The 26,968-nt window shown below is 38.4% G+C and overlaps 1 protein-coding gene across 1 annotated transcript; it reads right to left on the reverse strand.

Moving 5' to 3' along the window:
- Nucleotides 1-4,117: 4,117 nt before the first annotated feature.
- On the reverse strand, nucleotides 4,118-26,069 carry LOC135320673 (serine/arginine repetitive matrix protein 1-like). Its single transcript, XM_064483797.1, has 11 exons — nucleotides 26,064-26,069; nucleotides 24,618-25,680; nucleotides 22,654-23,140; nucleotides 22,470-22,548; nucleotides 21,104-21,169; nucleotides 20,239-20,302; nucleotides 18,825-18,892; nucleotides 16,718-16,849; nucleotides 15,127-15,373; nucleotides 12,846-13,403; nucleotides 4,118-10,617 (listed from the first exon to the last, which is right to left on the reverse strand). The coding sequence occupies exons 1-3, from the start codon at nucleotides 26,067-26,069 to the stop codon at nucleotides 23,085-23,087; spliced, it is 1,125 nt and encodes a 374-aa protein (XP_064339867.1). The 3' UTR covers nucleotides 4,118-10,617; nucleotides 12,846-13,403; nucleotides 15,127-15,373; nucleotides 16,718-16,849; nucleotides 18,825-18,892; nucleotides 20,239-20,302; nucleotides 21,104-21,169; nucleotides 22,470-22,548; nucleotides 22,654-23,084.
- Nucleotides 26,070-26,968: the final 899 nt, after the last annotated feature.

The raw sequence follows: 26,968 nt of genomic DNA on the forward strand, positions 1-26,968 counted from the left end.
GAAAGTGAGCAGTGACACTGGAAAGGCACTCCTCTCTGTGGCCCTTGGCTTTCTCCTTGTTACAGTGGAGAGTGCAGTGTTGCCCCTGACAGCCCACTTCCCTGCTGGGAGGCCTTTGCAACAGGTGGAGAGTGCTTGGAAAAGCCCACTTATTCTGAGGAACTGTTATTGCTCCTGGTGGCATTATTATTTTCATCTCACTTGTGAGGTGGGCCCTGAGGGGTCCCTGATCTGGGGGCACAGACACCCACAGAAACTTGACCCAGTATTGCTGTTCATTCAACAATGACTTACCGAGCACCTACTGTGTGTCAGATACCCAGGGTAGAGCAGTGGTGTTGTCAGCACAAGCCCCTGCCTCACCTCATCTCTGCAGCCCAGGTGGGGTCACCAGAATGGGAGTTCAGGAAGCAGAGGACGTGGCCGAAGCCTTGTGGGAACCCCTGGGTTTTTCTCTGTGCTGAGGGCACTAGCAGCACACGGATTGTGGGACTCAGTAACCGCAGGAACCAGCATTGATGGGTAAAGGAGAGGGGCATTTCTACAAGCCCATCCTCACTAACCCCAGGCTCCAGAGGGCAGCTCCACTACGCTCAACCCCAGGGGGCATCTTCCACCATCCTGATCACACTCTGGTATTACTCCCCGCTCAGATGCACTTTTTCCTGTGGCAGCTACACTCAGAATATGTGTTTGTTTCTCTCCCATGTGGTTAAGTGGACTTCAGATACATGATAGTGATGGAGTGGCTAAGCCTCTGGGCAGATTGCTGGGTGACCCGCGAAAATAGCTGCACATGGTGAGCTCCCTTCTGCCAACCAATGGGCCAGGCCCCACCACTTCTGTCTGTTCTACCTCACTTAATCTGCACAAACACTCTGTGCAGGACATCCTGTCATCCCCCATCTCTGCTGAACTTGGGTGGACAAAGCTTGGGTTTGAGAAAGTTGCCCAGGTCACATTGTTGACAAGTGGGGAGCTGGGGATTTGCACCCTGGTCCCAGGAGTCTGGATCATGGAAAGGCCTGGGTGGGGCAGCTTATTGCCAAGGGAAGTCCTGCCCAAGCCTCTCCCATGAGAGCCCACCCAACAGCACATCTAGCAGAGTCAGCATTTCCTGGACCAGATGGACAGAACCTCAAAACTTCATTGCAGATTGTTTCCATGTTCTTTTGCAAACACAGAAAGGCCACAGGCCAGGGAAGGATAAGGCCAAGAGTGTTTTCATTGGGGAGAGTGAAGGACAAGTGTGAAGACACACAGCACTCCCAGCAGCCCTCTCGGCAGAGCCTGCCACTGGGAGAGCAGCTACCATGACTACCTACCATAATCCTGTGAGGTTCATGCCTGTACAAGCCTGCCTGTGAGAAGAGCAAAGTGAAGCTCAGAGAGGTGTGGGGACACTCCAAAGACAAACAGATAAGGTGGGATCATCACCACCATGCTGTGCTGGGACAGGCAGTCACCTGTCACACTGCTCATGCATGGCCTGCTGGGAGTAGTGAAGGCCTGATAGGAGCACAGGAACACTGTGGTGAAGGTGATGATTCTACCTGGGACAGCTGGTACCGGGAACTCTAGCTGATTCTTCATTGTGCCTGCTTTGAGTGTCAGCATGTTGCAGCCTCATGTAGGGGAAGGGCTGCCTCCTTTCCACACCAGTGCACAAGGAAGAGCATGCACACACTGGCATCACCATAGACCACCGGTAGGATCAGGATCTGGAGCTCAGAGCAGAAACTGCCAACACCAGGAACTGGTGCAAGAGGAGGACCTGAGTGCCCCCTGAAACATTTCTAGTTTTAAAAACATACTTAATTAGGGGGAAGTGATAAACAGTTGATCCCTTCAAAATATTCGGTTATCCAAGGAACAACAGCACCTCAGCATTGTAAGACGATTAACTCAGTCATCAATAACCATCACTATAGGTATGAGAAAACAGTGTTAGGAGTTACAAAAGGGTCTCAAGATCATGCAGGTCAGAACTGAGAGCCGTCCAAAGCATGTGCTGCATGATAGTCTCTCTAAGCTACCTGAGGCTTGGTCTGCTCCTGACACAGGGCAGATGGTCTGAGAAAACCACACTCCTCAGGGGACCCCAGGGAGTTGACAGAGTTGAGTTTGGGTTCCTGATCATCTTCTAAGTTTGGAATTTTGAGATTCTTCTGCACCTGTCCTTCCTCCAGAACAGAATCTGATTCAGGCGGGATTCCAAGGACTGAGGCATGTGTCAGGCAAGAGAGCAGGCATGGCTGGATGAGAGCATCGCCAGTGCCATCAACAAAGAGGCCAGGGCACTGAGATTTCCAGTGATTTAGCATCCTGGCTGGGAGGGGTCATGTGTTCTACAGTGAGTTCTGAGTATCCTGCACCGCCCTCGAGGACCTGCAGGGGGCGCGCGAAGCCAGCGTGTCTTAGGTGGCGGTGCGCATGCGCAGTTCGCGTAAGCAGCCAGCGTCTTCCCTGGGGGCGGAGCTTGTTTTCCTCAGGACTGAGCGGGCGGCGCCATGGAAGCTCCGGGACAGCGCTGCCTGCGTGTCCGCGGGAGGAGGACGCTCCCCACCCGCTGTGTGAAGTTACGCCGGTTTCCCACGGCCTGAGCCCGCTTCCTGCCGGGGTGTGTGTGGACCTGACCGAGCTGGGGCCCCGGCCGGCTGGGCAGGAGGGGACGGGTGCGCTGGCGGGCCCGCTTCGACTATTCTCCTTGCCCGCCGGGAGCGGGTGAGTGTCCGCGTCCATCCGGGCCGCTGGAGTGTCCGTGCCCCTGGTCCTCACTGCCCGGGTCCCCGCTCCCCCGTGTGATCGGGGGTGTGTACACTAAGGGTCAGGAGCCGGGATGCGGGTGTGAGTGTCCACGCCCCTGGTTCTCACCGCCCGGGTCCCCCTTCCCCCGTGTGATTGGAGGTGTGTACACCGCGCGGGTCAGGAGCGGGGACGCAGGTGTAATGGGAAAGGGGCTGAGAAAGTACTGAAAGAGTTAAAGAGAAGTGTGTAAAATCACATTATGTTAATTTTTATATTTTTAGTGTGTCAAAGTCAGAGTTTATCATGCTTTTACATTCTTGTCTTTAAAGGCATGCAATCATTTATTTTATACTTAAAATATGCTTCTCATCTTATCTCGTTTTCAAGTCAAAATACTGCCATGGTTGACATTTTCTCATAATATAGTGACAATCTTCAACATGTGTGAATATAAACTCATTGAAAAAATCTTGCAGCATTCCATGGTGAGTAGTCTTGTTAAAAATAATATCCTTGCCATTACTAAATTATTACAAAAATATAAATTTTTTTGAATCACTTTTAGAAGTTCCACACACAGTGGTATTTTTAAAACACCAACCAGTGCATAGTGCTTAAGACCATTTAAGATGAAATATATTCAAACCTAAAACTTTAGAATACTCAAAAGGCAGGATAATGGCTGCTTTTTCATTGCAAATACATTTTTTCTTCATAAGTGCAAAATACGAAAGTATTCAGCTAAATTTTGTATATCTTTATTCAAAAAGTGAAATTAGAATATAATCTCCTTATTTTTTATATTAAGGCTATTTCCCATAAAAATTGGTATTTTTATCTGTAGGATCTTAATTGTCCATTCATTTGTTTTTCTTTTGGTTTCTTTAACAGAGAGTGCATTCTTGTGTCTTTTTAGAGTTTTTAATTCTGCTAACTTATTCCAAGAGACTTTCTGACACTGATAGTAAATAAGGGGAGAGCCCTTATAGTAACTGTGCATCTTTTCATGTAGTCAGGATTTTTTTTTTTTTTTGGATAACATTTTTTTACAATTTCCACTTGGTTCACAATATTATCCCATTATGAAAACTCAATGAAAAATTGTAATCTGTTTACACCAAGACACTTATGTCAGCACAGTGTGCTTGCTGATATGATTTTACATTAGATTATAATATAATTATTTTATTTGATTTACATATATACTAATACACATTTTATATATGTACACACATATATGAATATCTACTAAATGCCATTAATTTGCATGGGGTGGTAGCTGATAACATGTGATCTTTCTGACCATTGGCTATTCTTATGTGTGTCTAACGTACTTCTTAGAACAGATACTAGAACATCACACCTCTCATTATACAGTATTTTAAAGGTTATATTTTATTTTACTTATTTTTAAACATTCTTTATTGAGTAATAGACATTTTACAATGTTATGACAAATTCCAGTGTAGAGAACAATTTTTCAGTTATACATGAAAGTACATATATTCATTGTCACTTTTTTCTTTTGCTGTGAGTTACCACAAGATCTTGCATATATTTAAGATTCCACACATGAGTGATCTCATATGGTATTCCTCTTTCTCTTTCTGTTCTGCTCCACCTAGAATAACATTCTCCAAGAGCATCCATGTCTCTGCAAATGGCGTTATGTTGTCAGTTTTTGTGGCTGAATAGTATCCCATCATATAAATATCCCACATCTTTATCCAGTCATCTGTTGATGGACATTTTAGGCTGTTTCCATGTCTTAGCTGTTGTAAACAGTGTAGAGAAATCAGCTGAAAACCTTATGGGGGTTCCCTTGTAACTCACTCTGTTTTTCTCTTGCTTCCTTTAGGATCATTTCTTTATCCTTGACTCTGGCTATCTTGATTAGGATGTGCCTTGGTGTGGGTCTGTTTGGGTTCTTCCTGTTTGGGACCCTCTGAGCCTCCTGTGCTTGCATATGATTCCTTCTTTAGGTTTGGGAAGTTTTCAGTCATGAGTCCTTCCCATACCTTTTCAATCCCCTTTGTTCTTTTTCCCCTTCTGGAACTCCTATTATGCATAGATTGGCACACTTTATATTACCCCATAGGTCCCATATATTGTTTTCATTGTTTTTTATTTGATTTTCTCTCAGCTGTTCTGATTGGGTGCTTCCTGTTGTCCTGTCTTCTACATCACATATTTGTTCTTCTGTATTTTCTAGTCTGCTTTGCACAGCCTTTAGGTCAGCTCTCATCTCAGCCAATGAGTTTACTAATTCTACTTGGTTCTTCTCTATAGTTTCTATTTCATTTTTGACATATTTTATATCCCTAAACCCTATTTCTTTTAGTTCCTTCAGTACTTTGATCACTCTTTTCTTGAAATCTTGATCTAGTAGGCCATCAATGTCTATTTCCTTGATCATGCTTTCAGGGGATTTCTCTTGATCTTTTAACTGGGAGTGGTTTCTCTGCTTCTTCACATTGCTCATATCTCTCTGGCACCATGGCTTAAGGAGTATCAGTTACCTACTTAACCTGGAGATGGTGTGCCCTTAATGATTTGATCGAGAGGTCTTTGTGTCTTCGCCCTGCTTCGCGAACTCAGCTTGCTGTTTCATAGGCCTTCTGTTGGCGCCCTCATCTGTGCTGCTCTCAGTGGCTGTTGCTTAGCAGATTGTGCCCCCTCCTAACACTAGGTCAGGAGCTGAGCTCTTACCCAGTGGGCAGGCAGGTCACTCCCCCTCCTGATGCCACAGTCAGATGCTGTGCTCAGGGGGAGGCAGGTGGGCAGATCACACCCCATCCCAGCACCGTGGTCAGGTGCTGTGCCCTCTCCTGGTGCTGGTCACTCCGCTGCTCTGTGCAGCTGCCTGCTCTGCCTCGGGTAGGCGGTCTGTAGGTGGGCTCGGGGAAGACCGCGGAACAGCCCCGCCTACGCTCTGTGCCAAATCTGAGCTCCTTGTTTCTCTTGGCAGCACAAGTTCTCTGAGGTGTCAGGTAGAAAGATCCTCCCTGCCTTAGGCTATAAACAAGTCTCAGTCCTGCCTAGGAGGTTGTGGAGCCCCCACGTGCAGATTCAGGCCTCAGCCCCGCCCCCACCCGCGCACTATGCACAGGAGGAGATGGTAGCTGTGGCTGAGCCCTGCCTCTCTTCTTGCGAGATGTGCCAGTAATGGCACAGGTCTGAGGAGACAAAGGCTACAGCACCCCTCCCCCCAGGGCACATGCCTGTTTACAGTTTTGTTTACCTTCTGAGTTAAAATTTACCTGACAATGAAATGTATAAATTAGGCTTTTGAGGTTCATCCTTGTATCAGTAGTTGGTTCTTTTTTATTGTTGAGTAGTATTCCATTGTTTGAATATACTATCATTTGTTTTATCCATTCTCCTACTGATAAATACTTGGGCTTTGGATATCTTTTTTTGCAAGCAAACTTTTTTTTAAAAAATGCAAATATAGTATACATGCTTAAATGTGAACACATCTTAAGTTTACAGCTCAGTGATTTTTCACAAAGTAAACACATCTATGTAACCTTCATCCAGTCAAGAAACAGGACATTGCTGTTCCACTTTGGGTTTCTTCCCAGTTACTACGGCACCCCTTTGATGGACTCACCATCCTAAATTCAGCCACCATGGATTGGTTTTTTTGCTTTTGAAATTTTTGGTCCCGTACTTTCCACTCAACATTATGTAAGATTCATCCACTAGTGTTTTCTGTAAACTAGTATATTTTTTATTGCTTTAAAGTATACAACTTGTATGCATGTGCCACCACTTATGGTTATGTATTTATTGTTGACATGTGTTTGGGTCATTTTCTATTTGGGGGTATAACAAATAGTGATTATGAGAATTTTCTGGATGTCCTTTGGTGCTCAGATGTAGAAGTTTCTGAAGGGTACACACATGGCTTACCCTTGGTAATAGGGTGTGTGTGTGTGTATGTGTATGTGTGTGTGTGTACATATATACACACACACACATATATAACTTTCATTCAAAAAGCCTATTTCCAAAGTATTTGTAAGAATTTATATTCCCACTGGCCATGTGTAAGAGTCCCCATTGCTTGTTGCCCTCACCAATGCCTCATGTCACTTAACAACTAACTATTCTAGTGGATGTCTAATGGTGTTCCAAGTGTGGTTTTAGTACGTATTTCCATTATTACTAAAGAGGTCAGCCCCTTTTCATAGCTTATGTGGATTTTTTTGTGTGTGTGTGAAGCACCTGTTCAATTATTTTGCATATTTTAATATTGAGGTTCTGCCTTTTTCTCCACTGGTTTTTGTTCTTTATATGCCCTAGATACAAGTCTTTTGTTGGATATAGGTATAGCAAATATATTTTCCCACCGTGTGGCTTAGCTTTTCACTTTCTTAATGGTATCTCTTGATAAAAATAATTCTTAATTTTACTGAAGTCCAACTTACAACTCTTCTTTTATGTTTCATGCTTTGTCCGGTTTAAGAACTCTTTGCCACTTCAAAGTCATTAAAGTATCTCCTACACTATTTTCTAGATGCTTTATTTTGGTGGGGGATTAGGTTATTTATTTTAATGGAGGTACTGGGAGTTGAACCCAAGACCTTATGCATGCTAAGCACACATTCCACCTGAGCTTTACCCTCCCCCAGATGCTTTGCTTTATGTTTCAAATATATTAGATTTATAATCTATCTAAAGTTACTGTTCATGTATGGTACAGGGTTTTATTCAATGCTGTTCCATTGCTCTATATGTCTAACTTTAGGTAGTTATCACATAGACTTAATATTGTTTTATAAGTCCTTTAACATTGTTCTTTAATATCATCTTGGCTATTGTTGGCCCTTCACGCTTCTCTATGTATTTAGAATCAGCTTGTCAACTTCTACAAAAAAAAGTAACAACAATTAACTGTTGGGGATTTTGATGTGCACATATTAATCTTTGAATCAGTTGAAGGGGAACTGACATCTTTAAAATGCTGAGCCCTCCAATCCATAAAGTTGGATTACCTCCCCTATATTTATTTTTATCACTGCTGTAACAATTTATCACAAATTTTGCAGCTTAAAGCAACACAAACTTATTATTTTATGGTTCTGTAGGTCAAGTCAGAAACAGGTATCATTTGGCTAAAAATCAAGATGTCAGCAGGGCTGTATGCCCTTCTGTAGGTCAAAGGAATAATATATTTCCTTGTCTTTTCCAGCTTCTAGAGTTCACCCACATTTCTTTACCCATGGCCCTTCCTCTATCTTCAAAGCTAACAGCTTTACAGCTTTCTAATCCTTCTTCCAAAGTCATATCTTTCTGACCACAGCTGGGAAAGATTTTCAATTTTTAAGGACTCCTGTTGTTAGACTAGGCCCATGTAGATAATCCAGGCTAATCTCCCTGTCTCAGAGTCCTTAACCTGATACATCTGCAAAATCCCCTTTGCCATGTAAAATAACATATTCACAGATTTCAGGATTAGAGCATGGATATAGGTAGGGGTCAGTGTGCTGCACTATTCTGTTTATCAAACTGTTTAACATTTGACGCTTTCTGACAAACATACAAGATAGAAGATCCTGATCATGTTTAGAATGCTTCCTCTGCAAAATATTGGGCACTGAGTTTATTTGAAAGGACTGAAAATAATATTACCACAGGAATGGTTTCCTAATTCTACTGACATTTACTTACTTTATACTTAAATACCCAAAATGGTCAGCCAGGAGTGGGATCTTGGCAAATAAAATAAAAGTATAATTCAAGCTTTTATCACTGAATTTACTAGCTAATTCTATTTTAGAAACAGACAGAAAATAAAACAATTTAGAGTAAGTCTGATTACTTATATATTAAGTGAAATTTAAGTTTTAAAAGCATGTCTGAATATGGGATAAAGTAAGCATCATAAAATGTAATGTTAATATTTAGTACCTGCAAATCTCAAACTCCCAATTTATAAACAAGTTCATACTGTATAGCACAAGGAACTATATCCAATACTGTTTTGTAGTAACTTATGGTGAAAAAGAGTATGAAAATTAATATATGTATGTTCATGTATGACTGAAGCATTGTGCTGTACACCAGAAATTGACACATTGTAAACTGACTACATATATATATATATTTGAAAGGGCTGAAAGGACTATATATACCAAGAAAAAAAATTAGATTGATAACCAACAAAAAAATCTGTCAGTATTATAATGCTAGAAACACAGACACAAAAGAAAATCTCAGGCATACATCTGTTTATAGAGTCCTAGAAAAAATAGTGCCTATGCAAGTCCCTGATAAACATGAGAAAATAGGAAAGGCAATATAAAAGTTCAAAATGCTTTGCTATGTAAGAGCTGCAAGGTGACTCAGACACAAACTTAAGCGGTCAAAATGTTTATATAATTAATGATAACAAAGTAATTGAGGACATCATTTTAAATGAGATAAAAATAGCTGCTCAATTTTCATATTACTAAGCAAGTCATTTCTGTTTATAGTAGGTTTATATTATTTTTATATGTATTTATATTTTATAAAGACATCAACTTAGATCCTGGCTGATAACTGACAGTGGAGCAACTGATTGATTTAAATGGGTATCATAGACTTATCAGATTTCATATGCTTTAAATATACATTAATTATTAGCTGTCAGGAAGAGTCCAATTTTCATTTATTCTAACATAGCTGTGTCACAGGCAGGTTACTCTGTATTTACAATGGAGAATCATGATAGATATAAAGATATCAAGTCTTATTGATCTTCATAGGGGTGCTTTTATAAGAAAAGGAAAATAAAATAAGAAAAATCTAAAATACTATTTTTTTATAATGTTCTAACAGTTTTATCTTCTTTTTATTTTTTTACTGAGTTATAGTCCGTTTACAATGTTGTGTCAATTTCTGGTGTACAGCACAATTTTTCAGTACTTTACGAATATACATATATTTGTTTTCATATTTTTCCCCATGAGCTACTACAAAATTTTGAATATATTTCCCTGTGCTATACAGTATAAACTTGTTTATCTATTCTATAGATACCTGTCAGTATTTACAAATCTTGAACTTCCAGTCTGTCCCTACTCACACCCTGCAAAATACTATTAAATCAACATATATTTATGAAGAACTATGAAAAATGGGAAACTATAAGTTGTTACTTTAAATTGGAGCAAAGAGAACTACTTTAACTGGAAAATAGTTACAATCTGGCAAGTTTTATGATTTCATGCTCACCCCTGACATCTTTTTTTCCTCCTTTCTCCTTCAATCTTTTTTGGACCTTCTAAAGAATTAAATTAAAAAAAAAGAAAAAAAAAAGAAAGAAAGAAAGAATAAAAGAAAATTAAGAAACAGATTTGCATCTAAAATAACCTCCTAACTGGAAAGATTGTATACTTTGTGAAAAATTTACAGCTGCCGACTTATGATCTATGTCTCTGTCCACACTGCCTTACTTGTTAGGAAGGGTCTTAAAAAAAAAAAAAAGGTAAAGAAAAATAGCAAATTATAATGGCTTTTACATTTTAAATTCTTTTCTATGTGTCTACAATCTGCTCTATCATGAGTTATTAAGATAAACATTATCAGCTATACTCTACTTTCCTATCATGCACCTTGTGACTCTGAGAAGCATGCACGCTCTAACTTACCATCTGCAGGTGGTGTACAGGTTAATGCAGTTCTTTTGACAATATATGGTTTTGTAGTCTAGTTGTCTAACTACTACATAATGGAAAAGATGTAGAACTACTGGTACCACTGCCCTCGGTCTCTGTCATTTACCTTAAACATACCTGGAAAAGTAGATTCAAAAACTCATTGGCAAGAACATTTTTCACACTCCAGATATGATATTCCTCTAGAGTTAAGATGGCCATTCTGAAAGAGAAACAATATTTAAGAATATCTTAAATCTTCATCTTCTTATATTATTTGAATAAAATCTGTTTTATTAAACTTGCAATGGTCATTTGTCTGAAAGAAAACTAATGATTTAACGTAGATGGTATGTGTTCATCTGAAAGTAGGCCAGCAAGAATAAGTTCAAAAGTAACCAAACTCTGAAGTAGTCAGTCACAACGTGGGCATTTTATCACCAAAAATCTTCATCCTCCAGTAAGACCTGGGAAATAACTCACAGTATCTTCTGGTTCAAGGTGAAGTTTACTAACAGAACCCACAAAAGGTTCTGGTTAGAGAAAAAGGACTATTTACTAACTTTGAAAGCATCTTTCCAAACTCTGGATTATGCCCTTTGACCCTAACAATTTTCTAAGATCTTCTTTAAAACATCTGGCAATATTATTAGACTTCTTAAGAGATTTAAAAAAACTAAATATATATAATAAATGAGTATCTATATTAACATTTCCTCAAAATAAAATTTAACATTACTTTCACAAGTTGAATAAAGCAGTATTTTTTTTTTTGGTGTCAAAGTGTACCAAAAATTACATTTATATACAGTAGACAATATTTCTTGGCAGGCAAAAATATAACCAAATGCTTCTTACTTCATGTTTTGAACAATCACCTTAACAACACTAGATGAATTATAATGTTCTTAGCTTTTATTACTTAATTATATTTTTATTATCTAATGATTTATTATTTAATGATATTTAATATTTATTATTAATGATATTCATGTATTCATTCAATATATAATACCATGTATTATAAGAAAAGATTTTAAAGCACTATGATGGTAATTATTGGCTTTCATGATGCAACTTCCATAAAAGTATATTAATACCAATGTAATGGTACAAAATAATGGGTAATATTGTCACAGTCTACTCACCAGTGAATATGGGTAATAGGTTTGTGTGAAAGGTCCAAATTCTATTCTAAATTTTTACCATTTCATTATTATGGTTACACGGAGATGGAGCAGCTAAATGATCTTTTTTTTTAATGTTCAAAAGTACAGCCATAAGAAGAAACACGGTCTTACATAAAAATAGACAGTGATGATAACCTCCATACTTATCAAACACCCAGAAAAAAGGCAATGGAAATTGTATCTCTACATAAGGTATTTCCTAACAGAAACTTTCCTATGTTTCTGTTTTCATATATACCAAATAGAAATGGCTACCTTAGTTTTGGGCAGAAAAGTAAATGAAGATGGTTATCTGAGTTGCCAAACAAAGATCAAGTCCTGAAAAATTCATTTCTATTATTTATTTCTATTGAGTGTCAGTTAATAAGACTATGATGATTTCTTCTGGATTTGTGATTGAAAAAAAAAAGTTACTTATTTTTCTAAGCCTGTATAAGACCACTATGTTCTACATCCTACCATCTGCTACTTGGTACATGTCAACATTTGAATAGAAAGGGTCAAATTAACTCATATGTGTCTCACATATATGGATTATCTTCAGTTTCACAGGGATACATAGACATTAAGGCAAACCTATTATAATATCTTTAATAAATATTGTGAAACTAAAAAAAATTCAAGGCTTTATTCTTTGTAAAGTACATGCTTGTTTCTGCTATTATACACTTATTCTGGCTGCTATAAAAAAACTTAGAACAGACCCTCACCAATATTATTAAAAAAAAAAATTTTAAAACTATATACACCAACCAGATTGAGATAAAAAATAATTTCCATCATCCCAGATATCCTATGGTCCTTCCCAGTTAAATGACCCATCTCCAAAATCACTATTGTAACAATTATTAACATGAGTTGTCTCTGTTCTAGAACTTCATATAAATTGAATTGTACAATGTGTTCTTTTATTCTGTGGCTTCTTTTGCTCAATATAAGCTTTGTCTTACCATAATGTATTAAAATGGGAGAAGTAAAGATTATAAACTACAGATGTCAAGGGCTGTCTCTACTTAATTTTTATAAAATGCCTAGCTTATAAAATATAATGTTTTTATGTAAATAACACTTAATGGAGTTCTTTAAAGGTGGAATGGGCTTTCCTTAGGGACAACTTGGAGGTATTGTAACCACAGGTCCAAATAAGCATTTAGCAGGGATGATGTAGAAGAGATTCAAGTATGTATACGTAAGGTATGTATAGCAATTCAGAATATAATGTATTTTTAGAAAAGAATAAATTAGTCTCTGCTAGACTCACCTTTGTGGTGTCATGTGCATTCTATGTGTCTTCTACAATGTTGGATACATCCACATGTAATTCCTTTAAAACCAGAAACCCAAATCAGTAGTTAGGATAGAGAAGGTATCATTTTTATTAGCCAGTAGCTGAAGTATAAAGTATTTTCGGTCAACTTTTTTTTTCTTTTTTTAATTACAGAAATAGATTGCTTGTTTGCCTTAAAAATTTATGACAATTTTCCAGTGGTTTCATTTTTTTAATATAATACATTCAGCTTATTAAATTTTCTAAGGCAAATTCTCTTCCCAATTTTGCATCTTTGGCTATGAATATTTTGAGTAGCATAATATAGAACCTAGAAGTAGTAAGAAATCTTTTTCTCAACCTGTTTTAAAAAATTCTTCACTCTATGTTCCTGTTGGAAGTTTACATTCAAGAAGATGTATACAATCAGACTTTACCAGGGTATCATCGGTGCAGTTGTCCTTCCAGACCTCTAAATGTGCAACCACGTGTCTCTCAGTTCAACCCTAGAGACAACTCCATCACCGTGAACATCAAATACCTTGAAGCAAACTAAAAAAAAAAAACTCTTATGGAGGGAAATTACTTTCATATTCTGAAGTATAATACATTTTATTACAAGCTGCCCTAGTAAAATTACTTAGTTCCTCAAACAATTACATTCTGGATTAAGTTCTTATTTGGAGGAGATTGTGTCATTAAAGTCCTTTGAACTTGTAGGAATTCCTGTACACTTCACAAGTCTCTCTCCTTATATCATTAGCCAGCTTAGAGAACTCTATCCTTCACCTAAATCTAAAGTTAAATTTCTTGCAAACTGAAAAAGAAGGGCCAAGTTACTATACAATATCTCACAGATTTTGAGAAGGTAATTCAAGCTTTTAAATTAATTTCTAATATTTAAAACTGATCACTTCAGAATTGATTCTTACAATGTTGAAAATATTCCATCTACATTAAGAATCAACAAAAAGCTGGTACAGTCAGCCCCCTGTATCCATTGGTTCTGCATTCACAGGTATAAACAATAGGTCAAAAATTATATAAATATATATATATAAATTTTCCCAGAAAGTTCTCAAAAGCAAAACTTGAATTTGCTATTCACTGACAACTATTTACATATCATTTACATTGTATTTACAAATAATTACATTGTATTAGGTATTACAAGTAACCTAGAGATGATTGAAAGTATACAGGAGGATGTGCATAGGTTATATGCAAATACTATGCCATTTTACATAAGGACTTGAGCATCCATGGATTTGGTATCTGAGGGGGTCTCAGAACCAATCCTCAGCAGATAATGAGAGATGGCTGTATAAAGATTTTGCCTCTCCAGTGTAATTAATGTGCACCCAATATTTTTGCCTAAGAACAATCTCAAATCTTCAATGAAGTTTATATACAACAAGCTAAAAATCGGAAATATCAGCACTTTGCTAATTAACATCAATATCAGCAAAATTGCTAGTTAGTCTAGTTGGTTAACTTCCACTAGTCCACTGGCAAAAAATAAATTAAAAAAAAATTTAAGACAATAATTAACCTCAATTGAGAAACAAAGACTTCAGCCTCTTTAATACCAGAACTTTAATGTGAACAAATAATCTATCACAAAGCCAGGTTAGAGTAATGGTATACTATCAGGGAAGATAAAAGAAATCTGAATTTTTAAGATTAAATAATTATCTACTTCACACACCCGTGTGTGTAATAATTATGTATTAATTATGCTATTAAATTAACTGAGTACATCACAGTACATTACTAAAGAATATTGAACTAATAAGTATCATACCCAAAATACGCAGTATTTGTGAAGCTGTATTTTAGAAATATGCAGAGATAATGACCCTAGTGAATATATAAGAATTAGGTTCCAATTAAATGTAAACTGCTGCATTTTCCTAACCAAATATGGTTAAGATTTATTAATGTAATATGCTTATAAATTACGCTATAATATTTTAGCTAGGTTTAAAAGATAAATTTAGTATTTAATAAAATTGTTTTATCATAAATTTAATTTTGCTAATATCAATATACACAGTGCTAGAAAATAAGTTGGAATTCAAGTTAAGCAAGACAAATTTTCTATATAGACTACCAGAAAATATTTTCTATATGCTTAACATTTTCAAACACATCATGAATGATGTAGTTCATTTATCATGAATTGTACATTCATCTGGAAAATCAACCATTATTAATAACAAAGATCTTAAATTACTCCACAGTAAAAAATAGATGATTGAACCCTTACACTGACCTCAGTAAAACCTCAGCAAGAGATTGCTATTTGCCAAAGGGATGAAAATTCAAGCCTTAATCAGATGATTTTTTACATGAATGGATGCTAATTTTTTTCTCTGTATAGCTTCCAAATTTTGTGATGTTTAACACACTTACATTTCTGTCTTTCAGCCAGAGGTCCTCTGCAACAAGCTGATAACCCACAGGATATCTCCTTAAAATCTATGTGGCTGTCATGATTTTCACCAAAAGCTTAAATAAACCTGTAAAATAGGAACACAGAATAAATCACAGCCAACAAACTTCCTGTTAATAATGACATGCTTATGAAAGGAGGCATGACTCGCATAAACTGACTTAGTTTTTAAAAGTTATCAGTAGTTTCCACTGTCTTAGGAAGTTTTTTTTTTCCCCCCTGGAATAATTATAACCAAAATTTAACTTCCTAGAAGAAAATACTATCATTTAGTGTTTGGTTTTGTCTGCCTACCTGTCTCTATCTTATATTAATTCCAAAAGTCAAAAGTGATTGTACAATGTAAAAAATTAAAATATATTTTAAAAATTTAACTGGAAAAAAGTCAGAGACCACAATTATCCTAATTTGGAAAGACTAAGAAGAAAAAAGAAAAAAGAAGAAGAAAAGTTGAACTCTATCAAAGATATACTGTGTTGTTATTAACAAGCTTCATACAACTCCTTCATGAAGCAAAGAAAACTAACACACTATATTATAAGGGAAAGAAATTCTGTACTGCCGTCTTCATTGTACCACTTAATCTGTATAAATAAATATATTAAATTTCAGAAATAAAGGGCAATTTATAATCTAATCTTGTGGTTTTTAAACTTTTCATAAAAAATAAATGGAATCATTTTGTTTTCAAATGAAATGATTTCTCAATCTCTAATTCTAAAAAGGTAAAAACATAACTGCACTGCTGAAGTGGAAGCCCTGTCTGTTCTAGCTCCCCTAACAAATATTAATAAAACACACTAGAAACCTGAAGAATACAAACTATTTCAAGAATCTAATTCTGTGCCCTCAAAGAGCAGAAAACTGAAGCTAAGAAGTAGTTAAATGACTTGCTAAAAGTAAGAAATTTTTTTTAAAAAGGTCTGAATCAGAAGCAGAACCCAAGCTTTCAGATTTCAAATACAGTTTTTGTGATTATCAGCCACAACTACTCCTTGTAAACCTCATTTAATATATATATATATAGTAGTGAAAATTTTAGAGCTAAGTGGGGACCTTAAAGATGGTCTAGTCCAGTGGTTTCTTAATTTTTTAAGGGTGGGGGAAGGATACAGCAGTGGAACCTTCTTCTATATAAAAGAAATACAATAGACACTACTCAGCTGAGGAAGAGGTGAGGTCACGTGTGGAAGCTAGAGCTTTGCCTATTCAGTGTCCACCACCCTGACCTTGCACCAGATGCTGAGGCACCGCACTGGAACACAGTTTCATAATGATTTTCTTGGTCAAACCAATTTTATATATGAGAATATTCAGGTGCAGAAAGGTAAACCAACTTACACAAGGCTCCAAAGGTGGAACAAGGCTCATGTGTTTAGCAAAGAATATTTGTAGAAAATAGGATTCCCACCTTCACTCAGAGATGGACAAATTGGTGGTGAAGCCAATGGGCCAAATGTCTCTAAATCAAGTCATCCAGTTCAGGATTGAGCCCTCAGCAACCAATAGCATTTCTCCAGATGAATGATGTCTGATTCTTCCACTAACAAATCAAACAAGATTATAAAATCTCACTCTTCTCTTCTGGACAATTAATTAGTTCATCCTGATAATGTAACTTCTAAAGATACATTTTAATTTTCCAGTTAAACTGTTAAAAAACTACCTAAAACAAAAACTCTGAAAGACAAATATATTGTATATAAAGTGGCATGAAAATTAAATTCAAATTAACATAAAAGAGGCTTTAAAATGGGAAAAAAACTTGCAATTTCCCATTAAGCAGGCTGTTTAATTCCAACATGTAAAATAATAAACTAAGATATTTATTTTTTGCTTCCCACACTTTTATCTGTATTCACTTTGGTGATTTTAATCTCTATCTTGGATTTGAAAATTCCTGATCATAGTCTCTCCTGGCTACACAGGTAACACACTAATAGCAGAATCTATGTTTGAGTTATCCTGTCACTATGGTAACCATTTACACTTTTAATACTTATTAAATAAATGTACAAAGGGGATAGACCTAAGCTTCTCCTTCTTGGCCCTAAAATTCTTACTACCCCTCCTATAAAGGCAGGAGCCTCCTCTGTAGGACAGAGTGTAAATGTATCTCCTGAGAAGGATTCCCCAACAAGGGCTTTCATTACAGCATGCTTTTAGATAAGATGTTTTTATGGGACATTTCAATAAAAGGATCAAGGACCTAAGCTTCCCAGTATGGTGGGAGTTGTGATGGGCATGGGAGGATGCTCACTTGGGAGGATGAGATGTTAAAGACACTAACAGTGAAAAGGACAGGGCAAGATGAAGGGCGATTGGGAAACAGGACCACAGAGATGTGACATCTACTTCCCACTGTCATCTAAGTGATACCTACTTGAAAGAAATATTTTTACAGTTAAATTCTATCATGGGGGCTTATTTAAATGAAGCACACATATACTCAATGAGCAGATCACATAATTTTTAGAGATTCAGAGTGCATTAGCATTTTCAGAGTACTTTTTACATCAATAACTAGTATTTATAAATTCCTGTGCGCTAAATAATTATGTGGAATTATTTCCATTTTGCTTTTAGACTTACTACAGCTTAACCTATTCAATGCACTGATACAGAGTAATTTTTCTAATGAATAAAAATGATAATATACAACCTTGTTAAAGATTCTTTAATTTCTCCATCACCAGATTTATGAGCACTTAGGCCTATGTGTCAGGCCCCATTTCTTGCCAGCTTTTTCACCAACACCTTACATTTAGGTTATATTGCATTACCCAGAGGTCGGGAAAAGTTCTTTCACACATCCATGTCTTTATTAGGTCCTGTGTCCTCTGAGGAGAAACCTTCTCCCCACTTTCACATCCTTCCATTTTACAGCCTAACCACTAATCCTTCTGTGAACACCTTCTAGTGCTTTCCAACCTCACCAGCTACCCCAGGGTTTTAACTTCTCTCTTCCACAACTGTCCTCCACTGTATATAGTATCCAATATTCAAGTGAAGTATGAGTCCTCATTTACAGGTCTGTGGCCTCTCTAGATTATAAAGTATTTGGATTCAGAAACCTTGTGCTTTTATCACTGTAGCTGCTAGAATTCATTTCATAGGACCTGATACATAGTAACCACACAATAAATACTTGCTGAATGAATGAATGAATGAATGAATGAATGAATGAATGAATAGCCAAGGCAATCTTCACAGCCAAGGCTTCCCCATCCCAGCTCAGTATTCTTTCTGTTATATCAAAGAGACTCTGCCCCATGAAACAATAGACCCTGCACATTTTAACAAATGTATACAATTATTAGGAACTATTATTAGAACAGAGACTAGCACTACTGTTCTCATAGTTATGTCACATAAGTAGTGTATTAAAGCTCATTCTGATTTGTTATTTATACAAATCAGCTATGTCTGTCACCAGTTTAAATATTAGTAATTTAGAAAACAAAAGTTATTGATTTATCCACTCATCAAAAAACATTATGACAGATCAACTTACATACCTCTTTTGTCAGTTTATATACCAACTGGAAAAGAAGGGGTGTACAGTCAACTCTGAGAGTATAATTGCCTGCAAAATAAAATAGAGAGTATTTTAATACCTCCAAATGGACCTCAAACCTGTATTTAATTCTAACTTTATTTTCTAATTATAAACAAGATATAACAGATTTCAAATTGAAGGCATCATTCCTGGAGAATTAAAAATAGGGTGGACCCTACAGATTATCATATTCAGTGAAGTATGTCAGACAGAGAAAGGCAAATATCAAATTGTATCACTTATATGTGGAATGTAAACAAACAAAAAAATGATACAAATGAACTTATTTACAAACCAGAAATACATTCACGACATAGAAAAGAAACTATGGTTACCCAAGGGGAAAGGGGGAAGGGAAGAGAGATGTTAGGAGTTCAGGACTAACAGATATACACTATTATATATGAAACAGATAAACAACAAGGACCTACTGTATAGCACAGGGAATTATATTCAGTATCTTATAATAACTTATAATGGAAAAGAATCTAAAAACAATGTATATGTATATGTATATGTATATGTATATGTATATGTATATAACTGTGTAACTTCGCTGTACACCTGAAACTAATATTACAAATCAAATGTACTTCAGTAAAAACAAATAAATAAAATTTTAGAATAGATAGATAGGTAGGTAGATAAATAGACAGACAGACAGTCTGGCTAAAACTAAAACACAAGGTGGAAATAACTCTTCAGGAGCCAGAGAGGCTGCAGCACACACTCAGGATAGGAGACTGCAGAGGCAGACTCTGCTGCTAAGGCCGCAGCTCCTGCAGTAACAGTAAGGGCCATTGCTAATTATGGCAGCAGTACCTAGGGGTTTTTGGCAAAGGAAGTGGTAAGGCCATAATGTTCACGTTTTTATTCATTCATTCAATTCAATATCAAGACGTTAGACTAGAGCATGTCAGTAACTAACATGTGTCCTGTGACACTTACCTAGAAATGACCATAACACGATGAAAGCCTACAGATGCACATGCCACATGTCAGGGTCAAAAGGAAGTCTGTAGTGGGTGCTTATTTCAGAGTTGGTCCAATACATACAGGAACTATTTCTGTATGAAATACTTTAGCCCAACTTTTAAAAATAGCTCCACAGGAAGAATGTCAAAAGTACTAAAGTTTTAAGTAGTAATCCAAGATAGGCCAATGGTAAATATACTAAAGAAATTAGGATCAATAGCTTAGTTATGAATCATATTGATTCATTTGAATCATAATAATGTTCTCTCTGGTAAAATGGAGAAATGGAGGTATTATTGAGGCATCTCATAGAAAGAGGATAATCCTAGTTTATGAGTTGGAGTTGACAGACTTAAATACTGGTATACTATTTAATGACAATCTGAAATAAAATTTACCTTCTGTGTATGAGTCTGCATTGATATATGCAACCTCTCTCTCCTGGAGTGTTTTCACATTCTCCTGTAGTTGAAGCAAAGCAGTCACTTAACTCACGGCATTTACAATTGTGGAAATACAAGCAAAACAAATTAATTCAGTAAAAGAGTGGTTTGCAGATACCATTATAAATCAAATGCCTATGCCTTTGACCATAATTTTAAGAAAATGCTATTAACTGCTTGATAATATTAATGCAATTAAAACAAGAAAGAAAAATATTAGTGATGCTGTAGCCACTTTTCATAGCAACAGCACGGAGACCCAGAGGAAAACTGCCCCTGATCCCCTGCACCATAATATGAAGGGGGAAGGCTCGGAGATGCTCAGCCTCACCCTGGATCTACTGGAAGAGAACTGCTCAAAGTAAGGCCTGGAAATCTGTACTTTTAAAAGGTGTCCCTGGCAATCCTTACAGACATTAAAGTATGAGATCCCTTGACGTTGGGGATCCAAGTAACTTTACCATATTAAAAGTGAGGAAGTTGGAAACTTGATTTATCAAGAATTTTTTGAAAGAGAAGATATTGATGAAAAAGAAAAAGAAAGGAGGGGAGGATAGAGAAAAAACTAGAGGGAGAGAAGAGTGGGTATTAGGACAAAGACAAGACATTTCTCTCTCACACATACATGCTCACACGCACACACATTCTAGAAAAATACAGCAGAAGAAGACTAATGCCATCACACACATGGGAATATGCAGAGAGAACTCTTTTCTTCTCTCTGTTTCTCTCTCTCTCTCTAGCTTGCTACCTTATAAGAGCACTTACAGTAAAAACATTTAAAGCTGTGAGTGGTCATCCCACAAATGAGAATTCTCACCTCTGCACTTGGCCACACGGGATAGATGACAGCTGATTCTGCTGCAGAATTTCCATTATGACAGAGCTACAGTAGAAATAAAAAAGATTCCTTAAATATATGTAAAGGTAAATGTGCTGCTGAATATGATCAAGAAGCTAGTAGAAAATGGGAAACAATATTCAAATTGTCTTTTAACTCACATGAATTTAAATTAATGTAAGGCATATTATCTTGTATCTTGGATTTATTTTATCTGTATTCTAAGCTGCTTAAATTATAGAAAGACACATGTATTTCTATATACATGTATTCACAAGAAATTACATATTTCTAAAAGTAAATGACCTTAATGAATAAGATCTGATTCATCTAAATAAGTGTATTATGAAATGCATGTTCATAACACCAACATAATAATAAGACTTTGCAATATACATGGAATCAAATGTGATACAAGTAACTGTGATTTTATTCCCATACTTATTTGATTCATATTATTATTTTAAAGTATGCAGAAATGAGTCAGAAGGAAAGCATTTTAAAAACCAGATACAATGATAAGAAAGATATGACATTCTTCAAATCAATTCTATAAAATTTGGACTCATAAATGATGAACAAAACAGAGGATAGTCACAGGAAAGTGCTTTTTGGTGCACCTGCCTTTAAAAAAAACACACAAGCCTACCATGAACATGTAAGAACTTAGAGTTACTGGACAGAGAGCCTAAGGGAAGAAGACGAAAGAAGGGGGCCTATGAAAGACACTTTAAAATAAAGCATTAAGAGCCAGTGACAAATGAAAATTAATCATAATTGAATTAAAAATAAATCCTTGAAATTTTAGAGTAATTCAATTTACAAAATCATTGTATTATACTTCCCAATCAGGCACTTTTGTAAATGGTAAAATATACCTATGGTTACAATTTAGTACGGAATCCATAAAGGAGAGACTATAATCAGAGTATAGTTATCTTACAAGAGCATGTTGTTTTCCTAGATAGAAGAAATCCAAGGAAACTGTAAAAACTTGAAAATTAATGCCAAGGATCTATATCAGATTTTCAATAAGCTAATTCACTTGTCAGAAGCAGCTTCCTAGGTTTGACTATTTTCTGAGCTTACAGATTTTACTTACTTATCACAAAACAAATACAAATAGAAACTAAAATATTTTAAAAATAATGAAAAACTTGGTTTGTACTTAGTAATTAAGAGGTTGTTCTGTTTTACCAAACTGATGTAAAAGCAAAAGCAAACTCTATTTCTTAAATTTTCTTGAGTATTTATCCAAATTAAAACAATATCAGGTGATGGAACACATCTGTGATTACCCTGAGATACATGTTGACCAAGAAGATACGTTTTCTGTCTTAGTTACCTCAGCCCATTTGTGGAACCCAGAAGTCCAGACTTTTCTGCATCCCAGCTGGCAAAAATGGTAGTTCTCGGTCTCCAGCCTGTAATCATTGTTAACATACATGGTTAGGTACATCTGCCTAAAAACAAAGGAAAATTCACTCAAGTCACTTTCTGTCATCACTTGCCAAGGAAACATTATTTACCTCTACTAATCAGTTTTCCAAAATTCTGGACAACTTCTTATAAATCAGCAGTTCTACTGGTTAGGTCAGTACCTCCAAATACCCAGAAGTCCTGATGATCTCCCAGAATAACACACCTGTTTGGAAAGGAAGGCATTCAAAAGAATGACAACTTAGAATGTATTATAAAGAGCAGTAATTCATGTTTTTAAATTAAACTTCCTCCTGCTTGAGTTTCCTCCATAGAAAACCATCAAGGTAGTGTCTCCTTTTAGAATTTACCTTTTATCCCCACATTTAATTATATCACATCAACCAGGAAAAAAAATATTAAGAGTTGATTAAAATTTATCTTCTCTTACTCCTGTAATCTTTGTAAAAACAAAATGTTTTAAGACATTTTTAAAAATCCACCAACTCACCAAGTTTCACAGATCCTCAGGTAGTTCTGATTACATCGTAAATGCTTGTGATTTTCTTGATGTTATGAACATGCATTTTAACCTTCCTAGAATTTCACAAAGGGAACAAATTACTTCACATAGAGCATTATGTCTAACAGGTTCCTTCCAATGTTTTATTCTAAGTCTCAGAAGTACAGAAAACTGTTTAATAGGATGATAAATTCCCATATGCCCACCATCTAAATTCAATCATTGTTAATACTGTTGAACTATTTGCAAGCGAGTTGCGCAAATCATGACAGTTCTCTCCTATGTATTTAAGAATGCACCTTACGGTGAGATTAAAAAAAAAAATCAGTATTTTATACTTTTCCTCCCTCATAGCTCTATTGTTGGTATTTATTTAAACTTCAAAATCATTATTCAACGTGAAAAAGAATCTTGTTCTTAGCAATTTAAAAAAAAAATTGTGTATTTGTCCATTTAGAGCTCAAATCAATTAAAGGTTATAAGCCCCAGGTGCTTTTTTTGATATTTTGACCAGGGAAAATTTGTTTCTGACTTTTCTCTTAAACTGTTACTGAAGCTACATACTCTGTTTTCCTTGTGTCTGTATGTGTCTGTTTATAAATCACATTTTTCATTGTGTACCTCTAGAGGGTATTAATACATGAGATAATAAAGTCTATGTTAAAGGAACTCAGTTCTAATTGAGTTAAATAAACACTTTTTAAAAAATTCTTATAAAATAAAACTGAATTTCTAGTATCTTAAGAGTTTTGAAATTTTAAAACAAGCTTCTTACAGAACTTATAAAATACTTGCAGAATCCAAATTCACATTGCTAAGGCAAATCATTAACCAACAAGGCTCATTTAACCATTTTAGTTTAATAAAAACAGCTATCTCCTCTCTGATTCATCAGTGTGAAGTTTCCCTTTCCCTCTACATTTCAAGCCAGTCAAACTAAAGTTCTGATCATGCCATGCTGTTCCCCAACCCTGCACAAGCTGTCCTCTGCAGCTGGCGTTTACTGCCTGTCTTGATTCTGTGGAAATCTTAGTTTGTGTAAAATTAAGCTCAATGAGCACACGGTCCGTGGTCATGCCTCCTTAACACCAGTGCTGTCCGGGGTTAGTAACAGTAACGACTATGCTGGTAAGCGCACGGGGCCATGTAGCAGTTAAGCGTTCACCACTGTGACCATCTAACCCACCCCCACAGAAGTGACCAGTGAACTTCGCTCCTTCCCCTCTTCTCTCCTACTCCTTCCCTTAAGTTAACCTAGGGTTTTGGATGCATAGCGTTTTGACAGTTATCTGAAACACTGTTTTAAACCCTCAGTTGAAAAGGGAAGACAAAATGTTACACCTGGCCCGGAGAAGGAGACGGGTGGGGAGTGGCCCAGAGGAAGCCGAACGGGACGCGCTGCCTCGGATCACAACACAGCCCCGTTCCTTCCCGAGTTTCGCAGCCGGGAAAGCAGAGGCCTGGGGCCCGGACCGCCTCGGGGCCTTCGGGGGAGGCCGAGGGAGGGACGGAGACCCGCGCAGGGCTGGGGAGGGGCCCGCAGGGACTCACCGTCTGTGCAGCGGCTCCTGACCCACGGTGGACGGGCGGCGGTGGCGGTTGAGCCTGCGGTGCCGGCTGAGGGGGCTGAGGCGGCGGCAGCTGCGGTGCCGGCTGAGGGGGCTGTGGCGGCGGCGGTACCGGCTGAGGCGGCGGCGGCTGCGGTGCTGGCTGAGGGGGCTGAAGCGGCGGCGGTACCGGCTGAGGGGCTGAAGCGGCTGCGGTGCCGGCTGAGGCGACAGCGGCTGAGGTGCTGGCTGAGGGGGCTGAGGCGGCGGCGGCTGCGGTGCCGGCTGAGGGGGCTGAGGCGGCGGCGGCGGTTGAGGCTGCGGTGCTGGCTGAGGGGGCTGAGGCGGCGGCGGCTGCGGTGCCGGCTGAGGGGGCTGAGGCGGCGGCGGCACCGGGTGAGGCGGCGGCGGCTGCGGTGCCGGCTGAGGAGGCTGAAGCGGCGGCGGTACCGGCTGAGGGGGCTGAAGCGGCGGCGGCTGCGGTGCCGGCTGAGGGGGCTGAGGCGGCGGAGGTACCGGGTGAGGCGGCGGCTGCGGTGCCGGATGAGGAGGCTGAGGCCGCGGCGGTACCGGCTGAGGGGGCTGAAGCGGCGGCGGCTGCGGTGCCGGCTGAGGCGACGGCGGCTGCGGTGCCGGCTGAGGGGGCTGAGGCGGCGGCGGTACCGGCTGAGGGGGCTGAAGCGGCGGCGGCGGCGGTGCCGGCTGAGGCGACGGCGGCTGCGGTGCTGGCTGACGGGGCTGAGGCGGCGGCGGTACCGGCTGAGGTGGCTGAGGCGGCGGCCGCTGGAAGGACTTGAGGGACTCGAAGGCCTTCGCCAGCTTTTCCAGGGTCGCCATGGCGGCCTCCCGCCCCGCGGGTACAGCCCCCGGAGTCGCCAGGACGACTGGCGGCTCCGGTCAGCAGCGGTGGCAGTTAACGGGGCTCGAGGCCGCCAGCAGGTGCGGACCCCAAGCGCGCGGCCATCTTGGAGCCGTCCCGACAGCCCCCGCGGCCCTGCGTCCTGCCACGCTCCGCCGGTGGGGCGAGGCCGGGCCGCGGGATTGACAGCCGGAATCAGCGGTCTCCGCTAATGGCTGCCGCGCCCGCCCCTTGGGCCCAAAGAGCCGCCACGGCTGCTGGAGTCACTTCTTCACGGCGAGGGGCGAGGGGTACTGCAGGGAGATCGGGAGGGCGGTTCGGGGGCGGGGTTGCGTGGCACGGCGAGGAGGGTGGGGAGGGCGGGGTGACTTGTGATTGAGGGTCTCTCTCGGCGAGGGGCGTCCCCGGACGACGCCTAGCGGGTGGCGGGGAGGCGGGGCAGTGGGCTGGGAGCCCGAGAACCCCGCGGGGCGCTAGCCCACCCCGCGGCGCGGGCGGAGGGCCGGCTCGCCGGACAGCCTGCTGTAATATGCTGACTGTTATATATTTGGCCTTACCCTTGTTAGTTGCCTCAAATCACTCCTTGTTCACCTTCATGATCATTACCATAGATATACGTCTTACAATCCTCGTACTTACTATGTTCCCTCATGCTACAGGGCCATACACATGCTATTCTCACTCTCAGAAATAATCTTTTACACATCAATGCCCTACTCCCCTCAAGAGATTTGCCTATCTAATTCCAATCACTCTCAGTGCTCAGCTAATTTGTGAATTCATAAAGCCCATTACATTAACATAATTTCTTAACACCATGTAATTCTCCTTTATCACATTATTAAAGTATGCTTTATAATAACATAAAAACTCTTCCATGCATGAAGGTAGATATTAAACAATTAAGTTCACAGTATAAAGTTGTAAGTACATATACTGTATATTATGAAAAATGTTAAGGAATAACATACTATCGTTAACTTCATTCACAATTTTTCATAGAAATATGGAAATATTTATTCCAAGTTGGATCATCACTATATGTGTGTGTGTATATATGTATATATCTTTCATCCTTCATTCACATTATAAGTTCTGATAAAATATTGCCAACAATTAACTTTTATACCCCAAATTACCAATAAAGAAATAGGAAAGAAGGGAGAAAAGAAGAAAGGAAAGAAGGAAATTGAGGGGTTTTAGAACTCTTGAGATTGAGACATATTAGATAAAGACTCAGATCTGTACATTTATGTATGATAATTATTTTCCTAAAATTATATAAAAACATAAAGAAAACTGAAAGCTAAATATAAAATTATTTACAACCCAAATTTGAGGTTAATTTATATCTTCAATTGATATGCATTTTTTAAATTTAATATTAAACTGTTCCATTGCTATAATATATTTAAATTCATAAACAGAAAACTATATATGATATATACATCCTCTCACCATTGATAACATCTCTGAAAGCATTTTTGAAGTAGAAT

The sequence above is a fragment of the Camelus dromedarius genome, unplaced genomic scaffold, assembly GCF_036321535.1.
Source record: "Camelus dromedarius isolate mCamDro1 unplaced genomic scaffold, mCamDro1.pat HAP1_SCAFFOLD_114, whole genome shotgun sequence".
NCBI lineage: Eukaryota > Metazoa > Chordata > Mammalia > Artiodactyla > Camelidae > Camelus > Camelus dromedarius.